Source organism: Tachyglossus aculeatus, chromosome 1 (assembly GCF_015852505.1).
Source record: "Tachyglossus aculeatus isolate mTacAcu1 chromosome 1, mTacAcu1.pri, whole genome shotgun sequence".
NCBI classification, from domain to species: domain Eukaryota; kingdom Metazoa; phylum Chordata; class Mammalia; order Monotremata; family Tachyglossidae; genus Tachyglossus; species Tachyglossus aculeatus.
In genome coordinates this window covers 20,909,650-20,931,535 of record NC_052066.1, presented here as the reverse complement: position 1 = coordinate 20,931,535, position 21,886 = coordinate 20,909,650, and the positions used below count along the sequence as shown (strand labels likewise).

Here is a 21,886-nt window from a genome sequence, read left to right as displayed (position 1 = left end):
GGGCTCATGGTCTTAATCCTCATTTTACAGATGAGGAAACTGAGACCCAGAGAAATGAAGTGACTTGTCCAAGGTCAAAAAGAGCAGACAAGTGGCAGAGCTGAGACTAAAACCCAGGTTCTTCTGGCTCCCAGGATAGTGCTTTTTTTTCCATGATTTTCCATAAGCTTCCGTGGAATCAACAGGACCTAGAGATTGAAGATAATTTAAGGCTCCATTTCTATCTCTTTGGGAAGGTCTCCTTCTAGCCCATCTAGAACATCATTCAAAAACTGGGGCACAAGAAGCAATGTGGGCTAGTGGAAAGATCTTGGGCCCTGAGTTCTAATCGTGGAACCCCTATTTGCCTGCTGTGTAACCATGGGCCTGTAACTTAACTTCTATGGACCTGTTTCCTCATCTGTAAAATGGGGATTCAACTCATGTTAAAAATAATAATAATAATAATAATCTGTGGTATTTGTTAGGCACTCACTAAGTGCTAGGCCCTGTTCTAAGTGCTGGGGTAGAACATTCCAGGCCAGGGCGATGACGTGGGCCAGGGGTCTATGGTGGGACAGGTGAGAATGAGGCACGGTGAGGAGATTAGTGGCAGAGGAGCAGAGGGTGTGGGCTGGGCTTTAGAAAGAGAGAAGGGAGTTGAGGTAGGAGGGGGCAAGGTGATGGACAGCCTTGAAGCCTAGGGTGAGGAGTTTCTGCCTGATGTGCAGGTTGATTGGTAGCCACTGGAGATTTTTGAGGAGGGGAGTAACATGCCCAGAGCGTTTCTGGACAAAGACAAACTGGGCAGCGGCGTGAAGTATGGATTGAAGTGGGGAGAGACAGGAGGATGGCGGATTGGAGAGGAGGTAATTGGATTGGATACAGTCCCTGTCACACATAGGGCTCATAGTCTCAATCCCCATTTTACAGAAGAGGTAACTGAGGCACGAAGACTTTAAGTGACTTGCCTAAAGTCTCATAGAACATAAGTGCCAAAGGCGGGATTAGAAGCCAGGTCCTTCTAGCTCCCAGACCCGTGCTCTCTCTGAGCCTCTTGTGATCATCTCAATATGTTGCCGACTTGTACTTCCCAAGCGCTTAGTACAGTGCTCTGCATACAGTAAGCTCTCAATAAATATGATTGAATGAATGACTATTCTGGCACTTAGAAAAGTTCTGGTTGCATAGTAAGTGCTTAACAGATCCAGCAATAATAATAATAATAATGAATAATAATTAATAATAATATTGAAAATAATAATAATCTATCTCAGAGCTTAGTACAGTCCCTGGGACATAGTAAATGCTTAACGAATACCATTTAAAAAAGACGAAAGAGCCTTTCCTCCTTTCTCAATTAATTTCTCACACCCAATATTGCATCCCAAATCAATAGCCACCCTCGGCATTTATGGATTTATGCCAATCCTCTCTCTCTCTCTCTCTCTCTCTCTCTATATATATATATATATATATGTATATATGCTTGTTATGAGCAGGGAACATCTCTGCTAATTCTGTTGTACTGTACTCTCCCAAGTGCTTAGTACAGTGCTCATTAGGAAGGGCTCAATAAATAAAGATTGATTGATATGTATTCTCACTTATATACTCAATTATTCACTTAGATATTTCATCCTGACAGGGGTGCAATACTCTCTGTTGCATCATTGTCCTTCTCCTGCAGTTAATTATCATTGCCCATCTGTCCACTGCTTTTGACTTTAAAGTCTTTGAAGGCTAGGAACATGGTATTTGCTTATGTTGTAGTCTCCCAAATGATTCTCTTTTCTTTTCCCATTCGCTTCTGGTCGCCCTTGCACTTGGATTTGTTCCCTCTTTTCACCCCTCTCTCAGCCCCACATCACTTATGTACATATCCAAAATTCATTTATTCATATTAATGTTTGAATCCCTCTCTAGACTCTAAGGTCATCGTGGGCAGGGTAAGTGTCTACCAACTCTGTTATACAGTACTCTCCCTTGTGCTTAGTACAGTGCTTTGCACATAGTAAGTACTCAATAAATGTGATTAATTGATTGATTAATTGCTTAGTTTAGTGCTTTGAACTTCACAGGTACTCAAAAGCACTTTTTGTGGATTGATGAAGTAATTAAGAGTTTTATACAAAACAAAAATTAGAGATAGTACCACCTCAAGACAGAGTGCTAACACCAATTCCTGACATTATTAAAGAAGAATCATTAATTGCAGCCTCAATTTCTTCATTTATGTAAAGGAAATGATAATAGTTGTCCCCAACACACCTCAGAGAGGTGATAGGGAGATACTGAAATCATTAAGCATGAGACCCTTAAAAGCTCCCTTCCTCCTCTCCAGTTTCTTCTTCCTCCAGTCTCCTCTTTGAGTCTTTCATCCTTCTCAACAATATCTCAAGAGCAGCTCTCCCATCGCTTCTCAAAATCTAACCACTCCACCTGCATTCTGACCCCATCCCTTCTCAACTCATCAAATCAATCAATCAATCAATCAATCATATTTATTGAGCGCTTACTGTGTGCAGAACACTGTACTAAGTGCTTGGGAAGTACAAGTTGGCAACATATAGAGACAGTCCCTACCCAACAGTGGGCTCACAGTCTAAAAGGGGGAGACAGAGAACAAAACCAAACATACTAACAAAATAAAATAAATAGAATAGATATGTACAAGTAAAATAAATAAATAGAGTAATAAATATGTACAAACATATATACATATATACAGGTGCTGTGGGGAAGGGAAGGAGGTAAGATGAGGGGAATGGAGAGGAGGACGAAGGGGAGAGGAAGGAAGGGGCTCAGTTTGGGAAGGCCTCCTGGAGGAGGTGAGCTCTCAGTAGGGCCTTGAAGGGAGGAAGAGAGCTAGTTTGGCGGATGGGCAGAGGGAGGGCATTCCAGGCTTGGGGGATGACGTGGGCCAGGGGTCGATAGCAGGACAGGCGAGAACGAGGCACGGTGAGGAGATTAGCGGCAGAGGAGTGGAGGGTGTGGGGTGGGCTGTAGAAGGAGAGAAGGGAGGTGAGGTAGGAGGGGGTGAGGTGATGGACAGCCTTGAAGCCGAGGTTGAGGAGTTTCTGCCTGATACGCAGATTGATTGGTAGCCACTGGAGATTCGTAATTCGTCCCCTCACTCCCCTCTCCATCTTCCCAGCCTGGCGGTCATCTTCAACTACTGACTTTCCAATGGCTTCCTCCCCACAGGTTTCAAACATGCCTATGTATTCCCTATCTTAAAAATTCCAGCCTCTGACCCCATGGCACCATCCAGTTATCACCGCATCCTAATCCCCCTCAACCTCTCATCTATCTTTTACATAGGAGACCGCCCCTTACTTCTGGAAACATTAGCACATCTTGACTTCACTGTCACTGTCCTCTCCTGGTTCTTCTCCTATCTCTCTGGCTTGTCTTTCTCAGTTTTGTTCTCTGGCTCTTCCTCTGCCTCCCATCTCCTAACTGTGGGGGAACCTCAAGGCTCAGTCCTGGGTTCTCTTCTAATTCTCCCTCTATGGCCACTCCCTTGGAAAACTCATTCACTCCCACAACTTCAACTATCATCTCTATACAGATGGTTCTCAAGTTTACTTACCCATTCCTGATTTCTGTCCTTCTCTGCAGTCTCACATTTCTCAATCAATCAGTGGCTCTATACATAAGTGCTGTGAGGCTGAGGGTGGGGTGAATATCATGCCCTTAAAGGGCCCAGAGCATAGAGGGGGTAGGGGAAAAGAGGGCTTAACAGGGAAGCTCTCTTGGAGGAGATTTTAATAAGATCTTAATGTGATTTTGTGCTCTTTCCACTAAAGCCATGTGGAATCCCGAATACCATCACTTGATGTCAAATTGGGGTGATGGTTTGAAAAGGGATTTCCGTTGGCCAGAGGGCTAAATCAAGCCTAAATCAGGGCCCAGGAATAAGGATGCCTCTTCTGGCTTATAGCAGGCTAGGTTAATTCCAGGACCTAGAGTTCCTGGCACAAAGACCAACAAGATGGCAGCAGTAAACCTAACATATAGGTGAATCTTTGTAGAGTCAGTCAATTCTATTTATTGAGTGCTTACTGTGTGTCGAATACTGTACTAAGCACTTGGGTGAGTACAATGTAACAGAGTTGATAGACACATTCCCTGCCCACAAAGGGCTTCTAATCTACAGAAGACTGAGTCAATCTCTCTCTGAGGTCACACAGTAGCCCACAGGTAAAATTGGGTATGGGGATTCTGGCCTCTTTGACTCCATCCCTAGTTCATTGTCCATTGGGAAGCTGACCCATGGAGAGGTGGGGTGGGGTATGGATGGATGCCCTTTCCCCTCCACATCTTGAGGGAGCCCTATTGTTTTCTGTCAGTTAGGAGGATAACAGAAGAGCTGTGGAGAGTCTGAGGCCTTTGTTTAGCCGATTCACTCAGACTATTCCCCCAAGGCCAACAGGGCCGGAATGGCAACAACCCTGTTGGCCCTATTTTTCAGTCTGAACATAGTAGTCATTCGTGTTCTAGTTGGAAGCCTCTTTCTTTTCCAGAGGAGGAGGAGCCAACAAGCTTTTTCTGCAACCCAGCTGGGGATGGGTGAACAATGGAAAAGGAATAACCCTGGTGTTTCCCCAGATGAGGTGGAATCAGGTCAAATGCACTGGGGGCAGGCTAGTACATACAAACTTTGCTGCAGATGAAGCAACGGGAGTTGATGATGAAATGCCTGTGATGAGCCTTCTACCTTCCCTAAAGGCCTGGCTGCTGGATCCATGATCAAGTGGTGTTACCTCCGTATACCTCTGCAGGAGCCACTGGGAAGGATCCTGTTAGCTCCCAGAAAAGAGGATTGAAGCTGTCTTCCTGCCCTATTCCAAAGCTGTAAGATTTTAAACAACGGAGAATGAAAACCCACTCTGGAGGTATAGGTACTCAAAACGGCCAGTCAAATGACTTCTGTAGCCCAGAGGGGATTAATTGGCATAGCCTGGAAAGGAATTGAGACCCAGTGATGATTTTGGACTTTGACTATCGGGGGAATATGTAGCCACTCAGCCTAGAAGACCATTCCCATGACTTAGTCCTCATTTATTCCCCGGCATTTGTAGCAACATCTCTTACTCTTGTTTACTATCTGTCTCTCCTAAAAGACTGTAAGCTCCTTGGGAGAAGGAATCATTTCTCCCAAGTCTATTGTATCGTACTCTCCCAAGTGCTTGGTACAGTGATCCATATGTAGTAAATCCCCAATAAATGCCATTGATTGACTGATTGATTGCTTCTCGGAGAACCTCGGTGATTGGGGCATGGTTTAGTGGATAAAGCTCAGGCCTAAGAGTCAGAAAGTCATGGGTTCTAATCCTGGCTCTCCCATATGTCTCTTGTGTGACCTTGGGCAAGTCAGTTTACTTCTCTGTGCCTCAGTTACCTCATCTGTAAAATGGGGATTAAGGGTGTGAGCCCTGTGTGGGACAGGGACTATGTCCAACCTGACTGTCTTGTATGTACCCACTGCTTAGAACAGTGCATGGCACATAGTAAGTGCTTAACAAGTACCATAATTATTATTATTATTATAAGTGTGGGCCTGGAGTGGAGAGTGGAAACAGCACTGGCCTGGAAATCAAGAGACCAGAGATCCAGTTCTGACACTGACTATGGTGCCCTACATATACTAAGGAAGAGGAAATTGTTACTCTCAATATCCTAAAGAGCCCCTCTTTCCCCACATAGAAAAGTTTATTAAAATCACACCCCCTCCGAGAGACCTTTCCTAACTAAACCCTCATTTCTCCTATTTGCCCTCCCTTGGACTTCTGAATCTGATTCTCTCTGCCATCCCTCTCTGTTCACTAACTTCTCTGATTCACATCTCTCCTTTTCATCCTTGCTGAGCCAAGACTCTCTCACAGAGGAGCTTAGTTGATCTCCTCCTTAAACTATCTCATCCCCGTGGCCCTAACAGGTCTCTCTGACTGATAAATTCCCCAGACCTCTATCTCTGAGGAGTCAGAAGACTTGGAAACTCATTTCACCACCTGCTTGTCAGGACAAAAATCATATTTTAAGAGCTTGGAAATGCTACCATTCTTAAGGAACAATAAGGCCGCAAGCCCTGACTGCTATGAAAGGCAGGCTACCTTCTTTCTGCTCATGTGCTTCAACTTAACAGGAAGTACTTAATAAGAATAATAATATCCTGAAAGGCTAACCCACGGCAGTGTAATTAAAAAGCTTTTCTGTCTCACTTTGAAAAAAAAAAAGAGGGGGAAATTAAAATCAGACAGGAAATTCCACAACAACAAGCTGGCTTATGTCCTAATAACACAGTCCTGTGCCAACTCTTCCAGAAAACGGAGTAACAAAACACACCCACACTCCTTTGCTCCTCCCGCTCAGCTCAGGGCTCCGAGAGAACAGTGTGGACTTGAAGGCTATGGCCATCCTTCAGGGAGAAGGGAGTCGCAAACAAATTAGAAGGCAGTTTGCTTTTTTAATAAGGTGTTGTTAGAGGACGTAGCTATTGTATAAAAAAAGACCGCTGGGGCTTTACCCAGCAAACACCACCCTCAGGCTGAGGCTTCTAAGCGGCAGACAGTTTTTAGATGTTGTCTTTCAACAGCAGCTGGGATGAGGTTAGGAAAAAAAAAACTCCAACTGGTTTGGAGAATTCCTGGAGTCTAGGAAGGGTTGAAGGGAATGTGGAAGCGCCTGGGTGGAAGCTATTTGGGATGCAAGGACACGACTCCTTCCATGAGATGATACTGGTTTGAAACAACAGCGACAAGGGCGGCTTAACAAGGAGTGCTCCACAGGACCAGGTCCCTCCCTCAGCTCCCCTATGACCCCTGATACTGAGGGAGCAGATTTCATGCCACATCCAGCCCAAGAGGCTGGGATGTCCCTCTCCCTACTCCAACTGTTCCCACCTCTGGGAACAGGATGGGAATCCATCTCTTTGGTGGGGGCTGGCCCTATCTGGAGGAAAGGGATCAGATGAGGTGACCTTTCGAGACCCTTCAAGCTTGTCTGCGGTGTGACTTTGGGCAAGGGAGAAGCAGCATGGCTTAGTGGAAAGAACACAGGCTTTGGGTCTAATTCTGGCTCTACCAGTTGTCAGCTGTGTGACTTTGGGCAAGTCACTTAACCTCTTAGTCTCTGTACCTCAGTTACCTCATCTGTAAAATAGGGATTAAGATTATGAGCCCCTTGTGCGACAACCTGATTACATTGTATCTACCTCAGTGCCTAGAACAGTGGTTGGCACATAGCAAGCACTTAACAAATACCATCATCATCAAGTCACGTAACTTCTCTCTGCCTTCTCTATAAAATGAGGTGTCAATACCTGATCGATAGCAGACAAAGCTTTATTTCGCTGATCTGCTCTCCCCTCTGTGTCACCTATGCACTCTGTACCCCTTTAGCACTTTGATCTTCACCCTAGTTTTAACCCCACAGTACTTATGAAAGCACCTTTACACTCTGCCATTTCCGAGGAGACAGAAGGACATGTGTTACCCCTCCCCTCCTCCTCCCATCCCCTAACTGTAGGGGCTCCTCGAAGGTCAGTTCTTGGTCCCCTGCTGTTCACCATCTATACTTACTCCCTTGGTGAACTCATTCACTCCCACGGCCTCAACTATCATCTCTACACTGATGACACCAAATCTATATCTCCTCCCTTGTTCTCTCTCCTTCCCTCTAGGCTTGTATCTCCTCCTGCCTTCAGGACATCTCCACTGGATGTTCACCTGCCATCTAAAACTCAACGTGGCCAAGGCTGAGCTCCTTATGTTCCCTCCCAAACCCTGTCCTCTCCCTGACGTTCCCGTCACTGTGAGCGGCACTACCATCCTTCCCGTCTCACAAGCCCGCAACCTTGGTGTCATCCTCGACTCCGCTTTCTCGTTCACCCCACATATACAATACATCACCAAAATCTTCCAGTCTCACCTCCACAACATCTCCAAGATTCGTCCTTTCCTCTCCATCCAAACTGCTACCTTGGTACAATCTCTCATCATATCCCAACTGGATTACTGCATCGGTTTTCTTTCTGATCTCCCATCTACCTGTCTCTCCCCACTTCAGTCTGTTCTTCACTCTGCTGTCTGGATTATCTTTCTACAGGGAAGTAGCATGGCTTAATGTCTCTTTCACATGGGCTTGGGAGTCAGAGGTCATGGATTCAAATCCCATCTCTGCCAATTGTCAGCTGTGTGACTTTGGGCAAGTCACTTTTCTTCTCTGGGCCTCAGTTACCTCATCTGGAAAATGGAGATTAAGACTGTGAGCCCCACGTGGGACAACCTGATCACCTTATATCCTCCCTGGAGCTTAGTACAGTGCTTTGTACATAGTAAGCACTGAACAAATTCCATCATTATTGTTATTTTACAGAAACATTCTGGGCATGTCACCCCCCCTCCTCAAAAATCTCCAGTGGTTGCCTGTCAACTTTTGCATGAAGCAAAAACTCCTCACTATTGGCTTCAAAGGTCTCGATCACCTCGCCCCCATCTACCTCACCTCCCTTCTCTCCTTCTGCAGCCCAGCCTGCACCCTCCGCTCCTCTGCCACTAACCTCCTCACTGGGCCTCATTCTCACCTGTCCCGCCGTGGACCCCTGGCCCACATCCTACCTCTGGTCTGGAATGCCCTCCCTCCTCCCATCCACCAAATTAGCTTTCTTCCCCCCTTCAAAGCCCTACTGAGAGCTCACCTCCTCCAGGAGGCCTTCCCAGGCTGAGCTGTCTTTTTCCTCTGCTCCTCCTCCCCTCCCCATCACTCCTGCTCCCTCCCTTGGCTCTACCCCCTTCCCCACCCCACAGCACTTGTGCATATTTGTACATATTTATTATTCTATTTATTTTATTAATGATGAGGAGCAGAGGAGGAGCAGCATGGCTTAGTGGCAAGAGCCCAGGCTTGGGAATCAGAGGTCATGGGTTCTAATCCCGGCTCCACCACTTGTCTGCTGTGTGACCTTGGGCAAATCACTTAACTTCTCTGGGCCTCAGTTACCTCATCTGTAAAGGGGATTGAGAATGTGAGCCCCCACGTGGTACAACCTAATTACCTTGTATTTACCCCAGTGCTTAGAGCAGTGCCTGGCACATAGTAAGCACTTAATAAATATTATAATTATTATTATTATGTGTATATATATCTATAATTCTATTTATCTATTTTGATGCTATTGACGCCTGTCTACTTGTTTAGTTTTGTTGTCTGTCTCCCCCTTCTAGACTGTGAGCCCGTTGTTGGGTAGGGATTGTCTCTATCTGTTGCTGAATTGTACTTTCCAAGTGCTTAGTACAGTGCTCTGCACACAGTAAGTGCTCAATAAATACGATTGAATGAATGAATGAATGAGAGGGTTCTAATCCCAGCTCCACCACTTGTCTGCTGTGCGACCTTGGACAAATCACTTTACTTCTCTGTTACCTCATCTGTAAAATGGGGATTGAGACTGTGAGCCCACTGAGGGACAGGGACTGTGTCCAACCTCATTTGCTTGTATCCACCCTAGTGCTTAGTACAGTGCGGCATATAGTAAGCATTTAACAAATACCATAATTATTATTACCCTTCTAGACTTTAAGCTCTCCATTGGCAAGGATCATATCTACCAACTATATTGCTTTATATTTCCAAAACACTTGGGAGAGTTGTCTTTCTAACCTAATAATAATGACAATAATAAAAATAATAAGAAGAAGAAGAACAATTATTATTATCATTATTATGACATTTATTTAGTACTTACTATGTGCAAAACATTGCACTAGGTACAGAGGTAGATACAAGATAATCAAGTTGGACATAGTCCCTGTCCCATATAGGGATTACAGCCTAAGAGGGAGGGAGAACAGATATTTTTTCTCAATTTTATAGATGAGGTAATTGAAGCACAGAAAAATTAACTGACTTGCCCAAAGTCACACAGCAGGCAAGTAGCGGTGCTGGGATTAGAACCCCGGACCTCTGACTCCCAGACCTGGGAGTCGTTACAGCTAAACAAGTCACAACTTCTCTATGCCTCAGTTTCCTCACTTGTAAAATGGAGATGCAATACCTCTTCTCTCTCCTACTTAGATAGTGAGCCACATGTGGGACAGGGGTTGTGTCCTATCTTAGGTGTTTTATCGACCTCAGTGCTTAAAACAGTGCTTGGCCTATAGTACCAAATTTACCAAATATTACCATTACAATTATTATTATTGTCATTGTTGCACATTTCATTGGTGTGGGATTTAATATCCTCAGAGAAAAAACAAAAACGAAAATAGTCTGCCACACAATGATATTCCTCAAGACATCTTGCCTTTGGCTGTGAGGACAACCTCATCATTTTACTAGGGCATTTACCTCATCCTCAGTCCAGGCAGCCCTAGAGCTTCAGATCACCAAGTTACTGACTTTCCAGTTAAAACACAAAACCAAACCTGAACTTCATAAGTCAGAAAACACAGACAATACGTCTCATTAGGATGACTTGATTTTATTTTATCACTTTGGAAGTTCAGTTGGAGTCCACTTTTCCCATAAGATCCCTAACCCCAATTTCAAGGAATAAGATCCCTTAACTTCTGAGTCTCAGTACACCTCCCTGAAAGCAGGAAGAGTCAATCTCGGCTTGGATCTGACTTCAACACCTAAACAGAAGTTTTGCAGGATCTTATTAATATTTATGCCATGTTCACAAACCTGGGAAGAAAGTGTAAGTGCAAGATTTTGGTTTAAGGAGTCTATAGTTTTTCCCCATTGCTTAGCCCAGGTTTCTGCACACACCAGGTGCTGCTGCAACTGCTACTACCATTCATTCATTTGTTCATTCAATCATATTTATTAAGTGCTTACTGTGTACACTGTAGTGGGCACTTGGGAAAGTACAAGACAACAATAAACAGTGACAGTCCCCGCCCACAATGGCTACTGTTACTACACCTCTGCTGAAGGAGACCAAACCCTCTGTCAATTCATTTGGTCCACCTCCCTTAGGACTAGAAGATGCTAAGCCTACTCTGATCGATCAATCAATCAATCAATCAATTGTACTACTTGCTGAGAACTTACTGGATGCACTCCCTGCCCACAGTGAACTCCATGACAGTGCGGTCAGTCAAGACAAAGGTGAAGGTTCTTTCATTCGTTTAATCATATTTATTAAGTGCTTAATCTGTGCAAAGCACTGTACTAAGCACTAGGGAGAGTACAAATTAAGTGTTGGTAGACATGTTCATTGCCCATAACAAGCTTAAAGTCTAGAGGAAGCTTACAGTCAGCCACTATATCCCGGGCCGACCTACCTTTCCCCATCACCATTGGAAATTTTAAAGAGATCTGTTTGGTGAATCCAGTGCTGTCCAGCCTATTCTATGCTGGCCTCATCACAGTGTCACACTGGAGGATGTGGCAGGGGCCGGGAAGTGAGTCAGTGAGTGCTTAGTTCAGTGCTCCACACACAGTAAGCGCTCAATAAATAGGATTGAACAAATGCATCTGGTCAATCAATCAATCAATGGTATTTATTAAGCACTTGCTGTGAGCAGAGCACTGTACTGAACGTGTGGCCTAGAGGAGAGAGTGCAGGCCTGAGAGTCGGAAGGTCATGGGTTCTAAACCTGGCACCACTACTTGTCTGCTGGGAGACGTTGGGCAAGTCACTTAACTTCTCTGTGCCTCATTACCTCACCTGTAAAAAATGGGGATTAAGAGTGTGAGCCCAGTGTGGGACAGGGATTGTGTAAAACCTGATTAAACTCTATCTACCCCAGTGCTTAGACTAGTGCTTGGCACATAGTAAGTGCCTAACAAGTACCATTATTATTATTTTTATTATTATTCCAAGAGATGCCCAGCAGTGACGTTTTGGGCTCAGCCAGAGCTATTCCCAAGAATGCAACGGTCCTGAGAGGCAAGAGGACCTCCTCATATTACCACCTCATATTTTAACTAAGGAAAAATGAGACTCAGAGAACCTCTGAGGCAACTCCAGATTAGAAGCACCAATTCATTTGCCCATATTTCTTAAAATATGGGACAAAAACAAAAGACAAAAAAAAAAAACCCTCCAAAGGCTTCCTAGACATCAAAAACACTCTTGCAAAATAATATTTTGATGAGTTAAATGTGCAAATCCAAAGCAGATGGGTCTCATTTCCTTTAAAATAAACAGGGAGTTTAAAATAAAGGGGAAAACTCCCACACAAAATATGTTTGGGGTTTCTGTGAAAAATGAAATACTCGAAGACAGTTTTGGCTGCTTGAGGGAACCGAAATTCATCCCGATAATAATAATAATAATGATGGCATTTTGTTAAGCGCTTACTATGTGCCAAGCACTGTTCTAAGCGCTAGGGGGATACAATAATAATAAAAATGATGGAGACAGATGACAAAATAAGTAATAATAATAATAATAATAATAATAATTGCATTTTGTTAAGCGCTTACTATGTGCCAAGCACTGTTCTAAGCACTGGGGGGTTACAATAATAACAAAAATGATGGATACAGATGACAAAATAAGTAATAATAATAATAATAATAATGGCATTTTGTTAAGAGCTTACTATGTGCCAAGCATTGTTCTAAGCACTGGGGGGATACAATAATAACAAAAATGATGAATACAGATGACAAAATAAATGATAATAATAATAATAATAATGATGATGATGGCATGAAATGGAAAGAATCATCCTGTGGAAGTCCTTGTCTTCCTGTCTTGTACATACTCGTACAAAAACTAAGAAATGGCAGTGACAGGAAACAGCGTGCTTAGGTCACTGGATTCATTTCAAATATTCTATCTGCAAATCAACCAATCAATCAATCAATGGTATTTATTGAGTACTTACTGTGTGCGGACCACTGTACTAAGTGCTTGGGAGAGTACAGTACAACAGGGTGAGCTTACAGTGGTTCTGTGGGGCAAATACCAAATACCCAAAGGGCTCAAATCCAAGTGCATAGATGATGCAGGAGGGAGAGGGAGCTGCAGAATACACTGTGTATTGCAAACCCCGCTGCAGAGGCACATGAAGACCTTCAGTTCATCAGCATTTTCTGAGAAAATAAAACTAACTGGAGGAGAAGAGTGGCCTGTTCACCTATTTCTTACCCCTATACTGTAAACTCATTATGGGCAGGGAACATATCTGTTGATTCCATTTCATGGTACTCTCAAAGGCCTAATATACTGCTCTGCATATACTTAGTGCTCAATAAATACCAGTGATTGATTGATTCCAGATTCCACTACTTTTCTCCTCTTCAAAATAGTACCTTCTCCAAGAAGCCATCCCTGACAAATCTCATCATCATCATCAATCGTATTTATTGAGCGCTTACTGTGTGCAGAGCACTGTACTAAGTGCTTGGGAAGTACAAGTTTGCAACATATAGAGACAGTCCCTACCCAACAGTGGGCTCACAGTCTAAAAGGGGGAGACAGAGAACAAAACCAAACATACTAACAAAATAAAATAAATAGAATAGATATCTCCCTTTTCCCCACCCTATATGTCTTTTCTTCCACAGCACCTATGCACTTTGTTTTCTTTATCTACTTTGATACTCACCCCGTTCTCAGCCACAGAACACAAACACACATACACACAAAAACACACACTCAAACACACACTCAAACACACATATATAGCTATATATATGCATATAGAGAGAGAGAGAGATTGATATAGATATACATCTAGATATACATCAAGTTGATTGTGGGCAGAGAATGTGTCTGTTTATTGTTATATTGTACTCACCCAAGCACTTAGTACAGTACTCTGCACACAGTAAGTGCTCAATAAATACAATTAAATGAATGTGTGTGTATATGTCTTTTTATATATAGTCTCATACTCTGTCATTTGCCTTATCTGTGATTTATTTTAATATCTGTCTCCCCATGGAGGCTGCAAGCTTCTTGAGGGCACAGAACGTGTCTCCCAGCTCTATTGTATTTTATAATAATAATAATGATAGCATTTATTAAGCGCTTACTATGTGCAAAGCACTGTTCTAAGCGCTGGGGAGGTTACAAGGTGATCAGGTTGTCCCACGGGGGCCTCACAATCTTCATCCCCATTTTCCAGATGAGGGAACTGAGGCCCAGAGAAGTTAAGTAACTTGCCCAAGGTCACACAGCTGACAAACTCCCCCAAGTGCTTAGTAGAAGGTCCCACATGGGGCTCACAATCTAAGGAGGAGGGAGAACAGGTTTTGAATCCCAGACTGAGCCCCTCTTTTCCTCTGCTCCTCCTCCCCTCCCCATTACCCTGACTCCCTCCCTCTGCTCTATCCCCCTCTCAGCTCCACAGCACTTGTGTATATATGTACATATTTATTATTCTATTACTTTTATTAATGATGTGTATATATCTACAATTCTATTGATTTGTATTGATGCTATTGATGCCTGTCTACTTGTTTTGCTTGGTTCTCTGTCTCCCCCCTTCTAGACTGTGAGCCCGTTTTTGGATAGGAATTGTCACTATTTGTTACTGAATTGTACTTTCCAAGTGCTTAGTACAGTGCTCTGCACAAGTAAACGCTCAATAAATATGATTGAATAAATGAATGCCCTGGACACCATAAACCACTGATTAATCCATTTATCTCTACATTGAGATTATAAAGGAGATTGGGTTCTCCTGGAAGGCAGAGACTGAGAAGCAGCGTGGCTCAGTGGAAAGAGCCCGGGCTTTGGAGTCATAGGTCATGGGTTTGAATCCCGGCTCCAACACTTATCAGCTATGTGACTTTGGGCAAGTCACTTCACTTCTCTGGGCCTCAGTTCCCTCATCTGGAAAATGGAGATTAAGTCTGTGAGCCCCATGTGGGACAACTTGATTACCTTCTATCTACCCCAGCGCTTAGAACAGTGCTTTGCACATGGTAAGCGCTTAATAAATGCCATCATTATTTATTATTATTATTTGGATAGAATAATTGTGCCCTGCCTTCCCATTATTTAGCTGCTTACTTACAATGTTCCTTTCCAAAGGGCATGTGGGCAGCATTATTACAGTGTTTTCCAGTCTCTGAATTTTCTATAATCATAAGTAGTTCTTAAATGATGGCATTTATTAAGACCTTATCATGCACTAAGCACGGGGATAAATCCAAGGATATGAGACTGGATAAAGTCTGTGTCCCATATGGAGCTTACTTTATCCCCATTTCCAAGAGGAGGGAACTGAGGCTTGAGAAATGACTTGCCCAAGGTCACACAGCAGACCTGTGTCAGAGCTGGGACCTGAACCCAGGCTTTCTGAGTCCCAATTCTACCCTGTTTTCACAAAGTCATGATGCCCTATAAGCTGCATGGCTCAGTGGAAAGAGGCCAGTCTTGGGAGTCAGAGGTCATGGGTTCAAATCCCAACTCCACCACTTGTCAGTTGTGTGACCCTGGGCAAGCCACTTTACTTCTCTGTGTCTCAGTGACCTCATCTGTCAAATGGGGATTAAGACCGTGATCCCTACGTGGGACAACCTGATCATCTTGTATCCCCCAAGCACTTAGAACAGTGCTTTGCACATAGTAAGCGCTTAACAAATACCATCATCATCATCATCATCATTATTATTATTATTATAAGCATACGCGAACTGAAGTCCGACCTGTAGAGACAAATTACTCAAGTTGCTGGGACTTCTCCATCTCACTGTCACCTGATTTTAAAAAAAGGCCTTTCAAAACGAAAGTGCTAAACAGTTGACAAATTCCGAATCCATTTGACAGCTTCTCATAGCCTAGTGGAAGAGCCCAGCCATGTGAGTCAAGAGACCTGGGTTCTAATCTCAGATCTGACACTTGAATGAACTTGCCTGATGTGTGACCTTGGATGAGACATTTCATTTCTCTGTACCTTCATTCATTCATTCAATCATACTTATTGAGTGCTTACTGTGTGCAGAGCAATGTACTAAGCACTTGGGAGAGTATAATAAAACAATAAAATAACACATTCTCTGCCCACAGTGAGCTTAAAGTCTAGAAAGGGGGGCAGACATTAATATAAGTAAATGACAAATATTGACATAAGTGCTGTGGGGCTGGGAGGGGGGATGAATAAATGGAGCAAGTCAGGGTGACGCTGAAGGGAGTGTGAGAAGATGAAAGGAGGGCTTAGTCAGGGAAGGCCTCTCGGAGGAGATGTGCCTTCAATAAGGCTTTGAATAATAATAATAATAATGGTATTTGTTAAGTGCTTGCCATGTGCAAAGCTCTATTCTAAGCGCTGGGGAGGTTACAAGGTGATCAGGTTGTCCCATGGGGGGCTCACAATCTTCATCCCCATTTTACAGATGAGGTAACTGAGGCCCAGAGAAGTGAAGTGACTTGCCCAAAGTCACCCAGCTGACAAGTGGCGGAGCCAGGATTTGAACCCATGCCTCTGATTCCAAAGCCCATGCTCTTTCCACTGAGCCACACTGCTTCTGCTGCTTCTCACGCTGCTTTGAAGGGGGGAGAGTAATTGTCAGATATGAGGAAGGGAGGTGATTCAATACCTCTTCTCCCTCTCCCTTAGTCTTTGAGCCCCATGTGGAACAGGGACTGTTTTGGTCCTGATTACCTTTCACCTTCTCCAATGCTTAGTCACCACTTATCAATATCTATGATTACCATGATAATTTTGATTATTATCATTATTGATTCAGTTGCATCCTTACGTGAACCCAGCTCCTGATACAACGTGGATAATGCAGCATGACCTAATATATACAGCATGAATCTGGGAGTCAGAACGACCTGGGTTCTAATCCCAGCTCCTCCACCTGTCCACTGTGTGTCCTTGGGCAAGTCACTTAACTTCTCTGTGACTCAGTTCCCCCATCTGTAAAATGAGTATTAAGATTGTGAACCCCATGTGGGACCGGGAATGTGTCCAACCTGATTTGCTTGTATCCGTCCAGAGCTTAGTACATTGCCTGAAACATAGTAAGTGCTTAACAAACACCACAATTATTATTATGATTGTTATTGTACTGCGGAACTTGAGTTCAGAATTTATTTTTCCTTTTTGGTTCTTTTTCCCTGATGTTTCAAAAAGTGGTGGTAGTTAAGGGATTTAGAGGGGCCTAGACAGCGGTAGCTTTCAAATCCATCGAAGTCAGTCAGCGCAGTCTGTGGAAAAGGGGAGGTTATCTATTTTCCCCAGCTGTGTTTTTGGTGGCTGCTAATAACCTCCATGTATCATCCTGCCCGCATAGGAAAATGTTCTGACTGGCGTTAAAAATGGGCCCAGCGCTGCTTTCGGCCCATTCCCTCTGTAGCGCATGCAAAGTGCTCGTTGTTAGCATGCTGTTTGTGTAATTAGGGTGTTTAAGATTGGAAGGGGTCTTCCGCAGGTCCCGAAGAGTGATTGCAGTTCAGAATAATCACCCACCTGGCTTTGCACTGATTTATGGCCTGTTCAGTTAATAGCCCTGCTTAACACAGGAGTTTGTCGAGATTAAGTAATTGCCTGAAACAAAAAGTTTATTATCTTTAAGGCTCTGCTGATGAATGACTGGGTGTTGGAGAACCCCTGTGATAGATAGTCTGGGATGCTCCCTCCCATCCCCATTAAAATAAATTAAAATATACCCCTTTTTAAGTCAAAGTGGTGGGGATGAAATGCAAAAGGTCCCATATGACATCTTAAAACACAGTTGAGAGTGGAAAGGGTGATCCTCCTACAACCTCCAAGGAGAAGGGCTAAATCACTTTATGGTAGAAGAAAGAGTTAAGAGGACTACTCTTATTCATTCATTCATTTATATTTACAGAGTGCTTACTGTGTGCAGAGCATTGTACTAAGCACTTGGAAAGTACAATTCAGCAACAGATAAAGACAATCCCTACCCAACAACAGCCTCACAGTCTAGAAGTGGGGAGACAGATAACAGAACAAAACAAGTAGACAGGGATCAATAGCATCTACATGAATAAATATTCTTCTCATCCTAAATTCTCTTTGTGGGCAGGGAATATGTCTAGGATACCTGGGTCACTTCCCAAGTGCCTAGCAGAGTGGGCTCTCAATAAACAGCATCACAACATCTATGGATCTTACTTTCTCTGGATGATCCTACTTTGTCCAACCTTAGAGAAGCAGCATGGCCTAGTGGATAGAGCACAGGCCTGGGAATCAGAAGGATCTGGGTTCTAATCCCAGCTCCACAACTTATCTGCTGTGTGACCTTGGGCAAGTCACTTCACTTCTCTGACCCTCCTTCCCTCATCTGTAAAATAGGGATTAAGACTGTGTGTCTGATGTGGGATAGGGATTGTATCCAACCTCATTTGCTCATATCTACCCCAGTGCTTTGTGCCTGACACGTAGTAAGTGCTAAAAAAATACCACAATTATTATTGTTATCTCATTATTGAAGTCTCCAATCTTGCTACCTATGTTTAGGTTTTGTCTGTGAGAGGCACAGGGAAGAGAGTTTCATTCGTTTGTGAGAGAGATCACATATCTCTCTTTAGGTCACCACAGACCTTGGGGTGATAGGAAAATTTGGGGAAAAAAAGACATCTTTACTCCTAGCATGGTTGACTAAGATGAGTGATGGCAGCCCAAGTTAAAGGAGGGGATGATATTTTAAAAAGTTAAGGAACTATGAGTGAACAAGGCTATTATCTGGTTCCATGCACCAATTTCTCAGCATTTCGACAATTTTGTCTCTGGAACAACCCCAGGTGAGACACAACTGTAAAACTACTATACAGTTCAAGTTTTCTCCTTGTGAAGCTCAACACACTCAAAATATTTTAGCTAAATGAATCCTTAGAAGCCGGAAAAGAGCCAGGTATAATCTTTCCCCAAAGATAACCTTTAACCAGTGTGTTGAAATAAAAGTGTCCAGAAAAGTTGGAGGGGACCTTAAGGTTTTTGAAGCTAGAAGCGAGGGGCAAGAGGAATAGACCAAACAGACCAAGTGCAAATCAATCAATCAATCAATGTTATCTATTGAGCACTTACTATGTGCAGAGCACTGTATTAAGCACTTAGGAGGGTACAGTACAACAGAGTTAGCAGACACTGTCCCTGCCCATAATAAGCTCTATGTGTTCTATCTGCTAAACCATTCTGTTTCCCCATGAATTCCTGGCTGACAGTTGTGATGGCCTGACATTGTAGGGATTAGTCAGGGAATATCTCTTGGATGCAGTGGTTTTTGAGTAGGAATCAATCAATCAATCAATCGTATTTATTGAGCGCTTACTGTGTGCAGAGCACTATACTAAGCGCTTGGGAAGTACAAGTTGGCAACATATAGAGACGGTCCCTACCCAACAGTGGGCTCAGAGTCTAGAAGTCTAGATTCTAGAAGAATCTCACAGTCTGGAAGAACAGTCTAGATTCTAGAAGAATCAATCATTTGATCACTCAATCCATGGCATTCACTGAGCACTTGGTGTGTGCCTGGAATGCCCTCCCTCTTTCCATCTGCCAAGCTAGCTCTCTTCCTCCCTTCAAGGCCCTACTGAGAGCTCACCTCCTCCAGGAGGCCTTCCCAGACTGAGCCCCTTCCTTCATCTCCCCCTCGTCCCCCTCTCCATCCCCCCATCTTACCTCCTTCCCTTCCCCACAGCACCTGTATATATGTATATATGTTTGTACATATCTATTACTCTATTTATTTATTTATTTATTTTACTTGTACATATCTATTCTATTTATTTTATTTTGTTAGTATGTTTGGTTTTGTTCTCTGTCTCCCCCTTTTAGACTGTGAGCCCACTGTTGGGCAGGGACTGTCTCTATATGTTGCCAACTTGGACTTCCCAAGCACTTAGTACAGTGCTCTGCACACAGTAAGCACTCAATAAATACGATTGATTGATTGATTGCAGAGCAGCCAACTAAGCTTTCAGAGAGTACAATGGAGTTGGTAAATGCGATCTCCACTCTCGAGGAGCTGACAGTCCAACCGGGGTGGATAGAAGGTGGGGAGGGTTAGGGTGAGGCAGATTGAAGGGATGAGGGAGTTCCAAGCAAGGGAGAAGTTGGGAGCAATGAGCCAGAGACAGAAGAGCTTCAAGCGTGGTCTAATTAGAAAGATTGAATGGGAGGGGTGAAGAGAGAAAGCTGGAGAGGGAGAGGGACAGATGGGTAAGAAGAAGATTTATTTTATTTTGTTAGTATATTTGGTTTTGTTCTCTGTCTCCCCCTTTTAGACTGTGAGCCCACGGTTGGGTAGGGACTGTCTCTCTATATGTTGCCAATTTGTACTTCCCAAGCGCTTAGTACAGTGCTCTGCACACAGTAAGCGCTCAATAAATACGATTGATGATGAAGAAGGATGTGGGTGGAGAGCATTGAATCAATCAATCAATCAATTATTGGTATTTATTGAGTACTTAGGGGAAGCAGAATGACATAGTGGATAGAGCATAAGCCTAGGAGTCAGAAGGACAGGGATTCTAATCCCGGCTCTGCCACTTGTCGGCTGTATGGCCTTGGGCAAGTCACTTCACTTCTCTTGGCCTCATTTACCTCATCTGTAAAATGGGCATTAAGAATGGTTGCTCCATGTGGTACAGGGACTGTGTCCAACCCAATTTGCTTGTAACCACCCCAGCACTTAGTACAGTTCCTGGCACATAGTAAGCACTTACTGGATACCACAATCGTTATTATTGTTATTACTCTTACTCTGAGGAGAGCATTTTAATAGGTGCTTGGGAAAGTACTATATAACAGAGTTGGTAGACACATTCCCTGCCAAACAGGACCTTGGAGGCCAGAATGAGAGACAGGCATTAATATGAATGAATGCATTATGGTTATTCATTCATTCATTCATTCAGCGTGGCTCAGTGGAAACAGCACGGGCTTTGGAGTCAGAGGTCATGGGTTCGAATCCCGGCTCCACCACAAGTCTGCTGTGTGACCTTGGGCAAGCCACTTAACTTCTCCGAGCCTCAGTTACCACATCTGTAAAAATGGGGATTTAGACTGTGAGCCCCACGTGGGACAATTTGATCACATTGTATCCCCACCAGCGCTTAGAACAGTGCTTTGCACATAGTAAGTGTTTAACAAATGCCATCATTATTATTATTATTATTATTGTTCAGACTTATTGAGCACTTACTGTGTGCAGATCCCTGTACTAAGCGCTTAGGAGAGTACAATATAACAATAAACAGACACATTTCCTGGCTAGGCACATAAGCGCTGTTGGGCTGGTAGTTCTTCTTTTATGTGAGGAAAAATGGGTGGCCATTAGAAGTTTTTGAGTGCATGGGTGCTATAGAAGTGATTAAGGGAGGATGGTGGATTAAGAGGTTCACAGCTACCCTGCTTTTCTCACAAAGGACCCAATACAAAGAGACCTTGATTACATAGGGGTCGTATTTCCTCATCCTGCTCCTGGAATCTCAGGCTAAGGATGCAGGCTTTGGTCTCTGTTCTTTGCTGTCCAAGACGTTCGTCACCGGGGTTTCCTTCTGCCGCCTCAGTGATGTTCCTGTTTACTTTTCCCTTTGGAGTAGGATCTGAAGGAGATGGGGTTGGCAACAGTGCCCCTGTCCATTTTCAAGTTCTGGAGTTGCGATTTAAAGTCACAGCTAGTGGAAATGGCCAGGGCCCAGTGGACCTGGGTTCTAATCCAGGCTCTACCACTCATCTGCTGTGTGACCTTGATCAAGTCACTCAAATTCTCTGTGCCTCAGTTCCCTCACCTATAATAATAATGATGATGATGGCATTTGTTAAGCGGTTACTATGTGCAAAGCACTTTTCTAAGTGCTCGGGAGGGTACAAGGTGATCAGGTTGTCCCACATGGGGCTCACGGTCTTCATCTCCATTTTACAGAAGAGGTAACTGAGATACAGAGAAGTTAAGTGACTTGCCCAAAGTCACACAGCTGACAATTGGCAGAGCCGGGATTTGAACCCATGATCTCTGA

At 43.7% G+C, this 21,886-nt stretch overlaps 1 protein-coding gene across 2 annotated transcripts in view; it reads right to left on the bottom strand.

Moving 5' to 3' along the window:
• Positions 1–21,886, bottom strand: part of GLI2 (GLI family zinc finger 2) — a 384,400-nt gene that overhangs the window by 196,578 nt on the left and 165,936 nt on the right. For both annotated transcript variants that reach the window (XM_038746220.1, XM_038746211.1), the window contains exon 2: positions 10,756–10,773. In XM_038746220.1, coding sequence (XP_038602148.1) covers positions 10,756–10,773 — 18 coding nt within the window. The remainder of the gene's footprint in view (positions 1–10,755; positions 10,774–21,886) is intronic.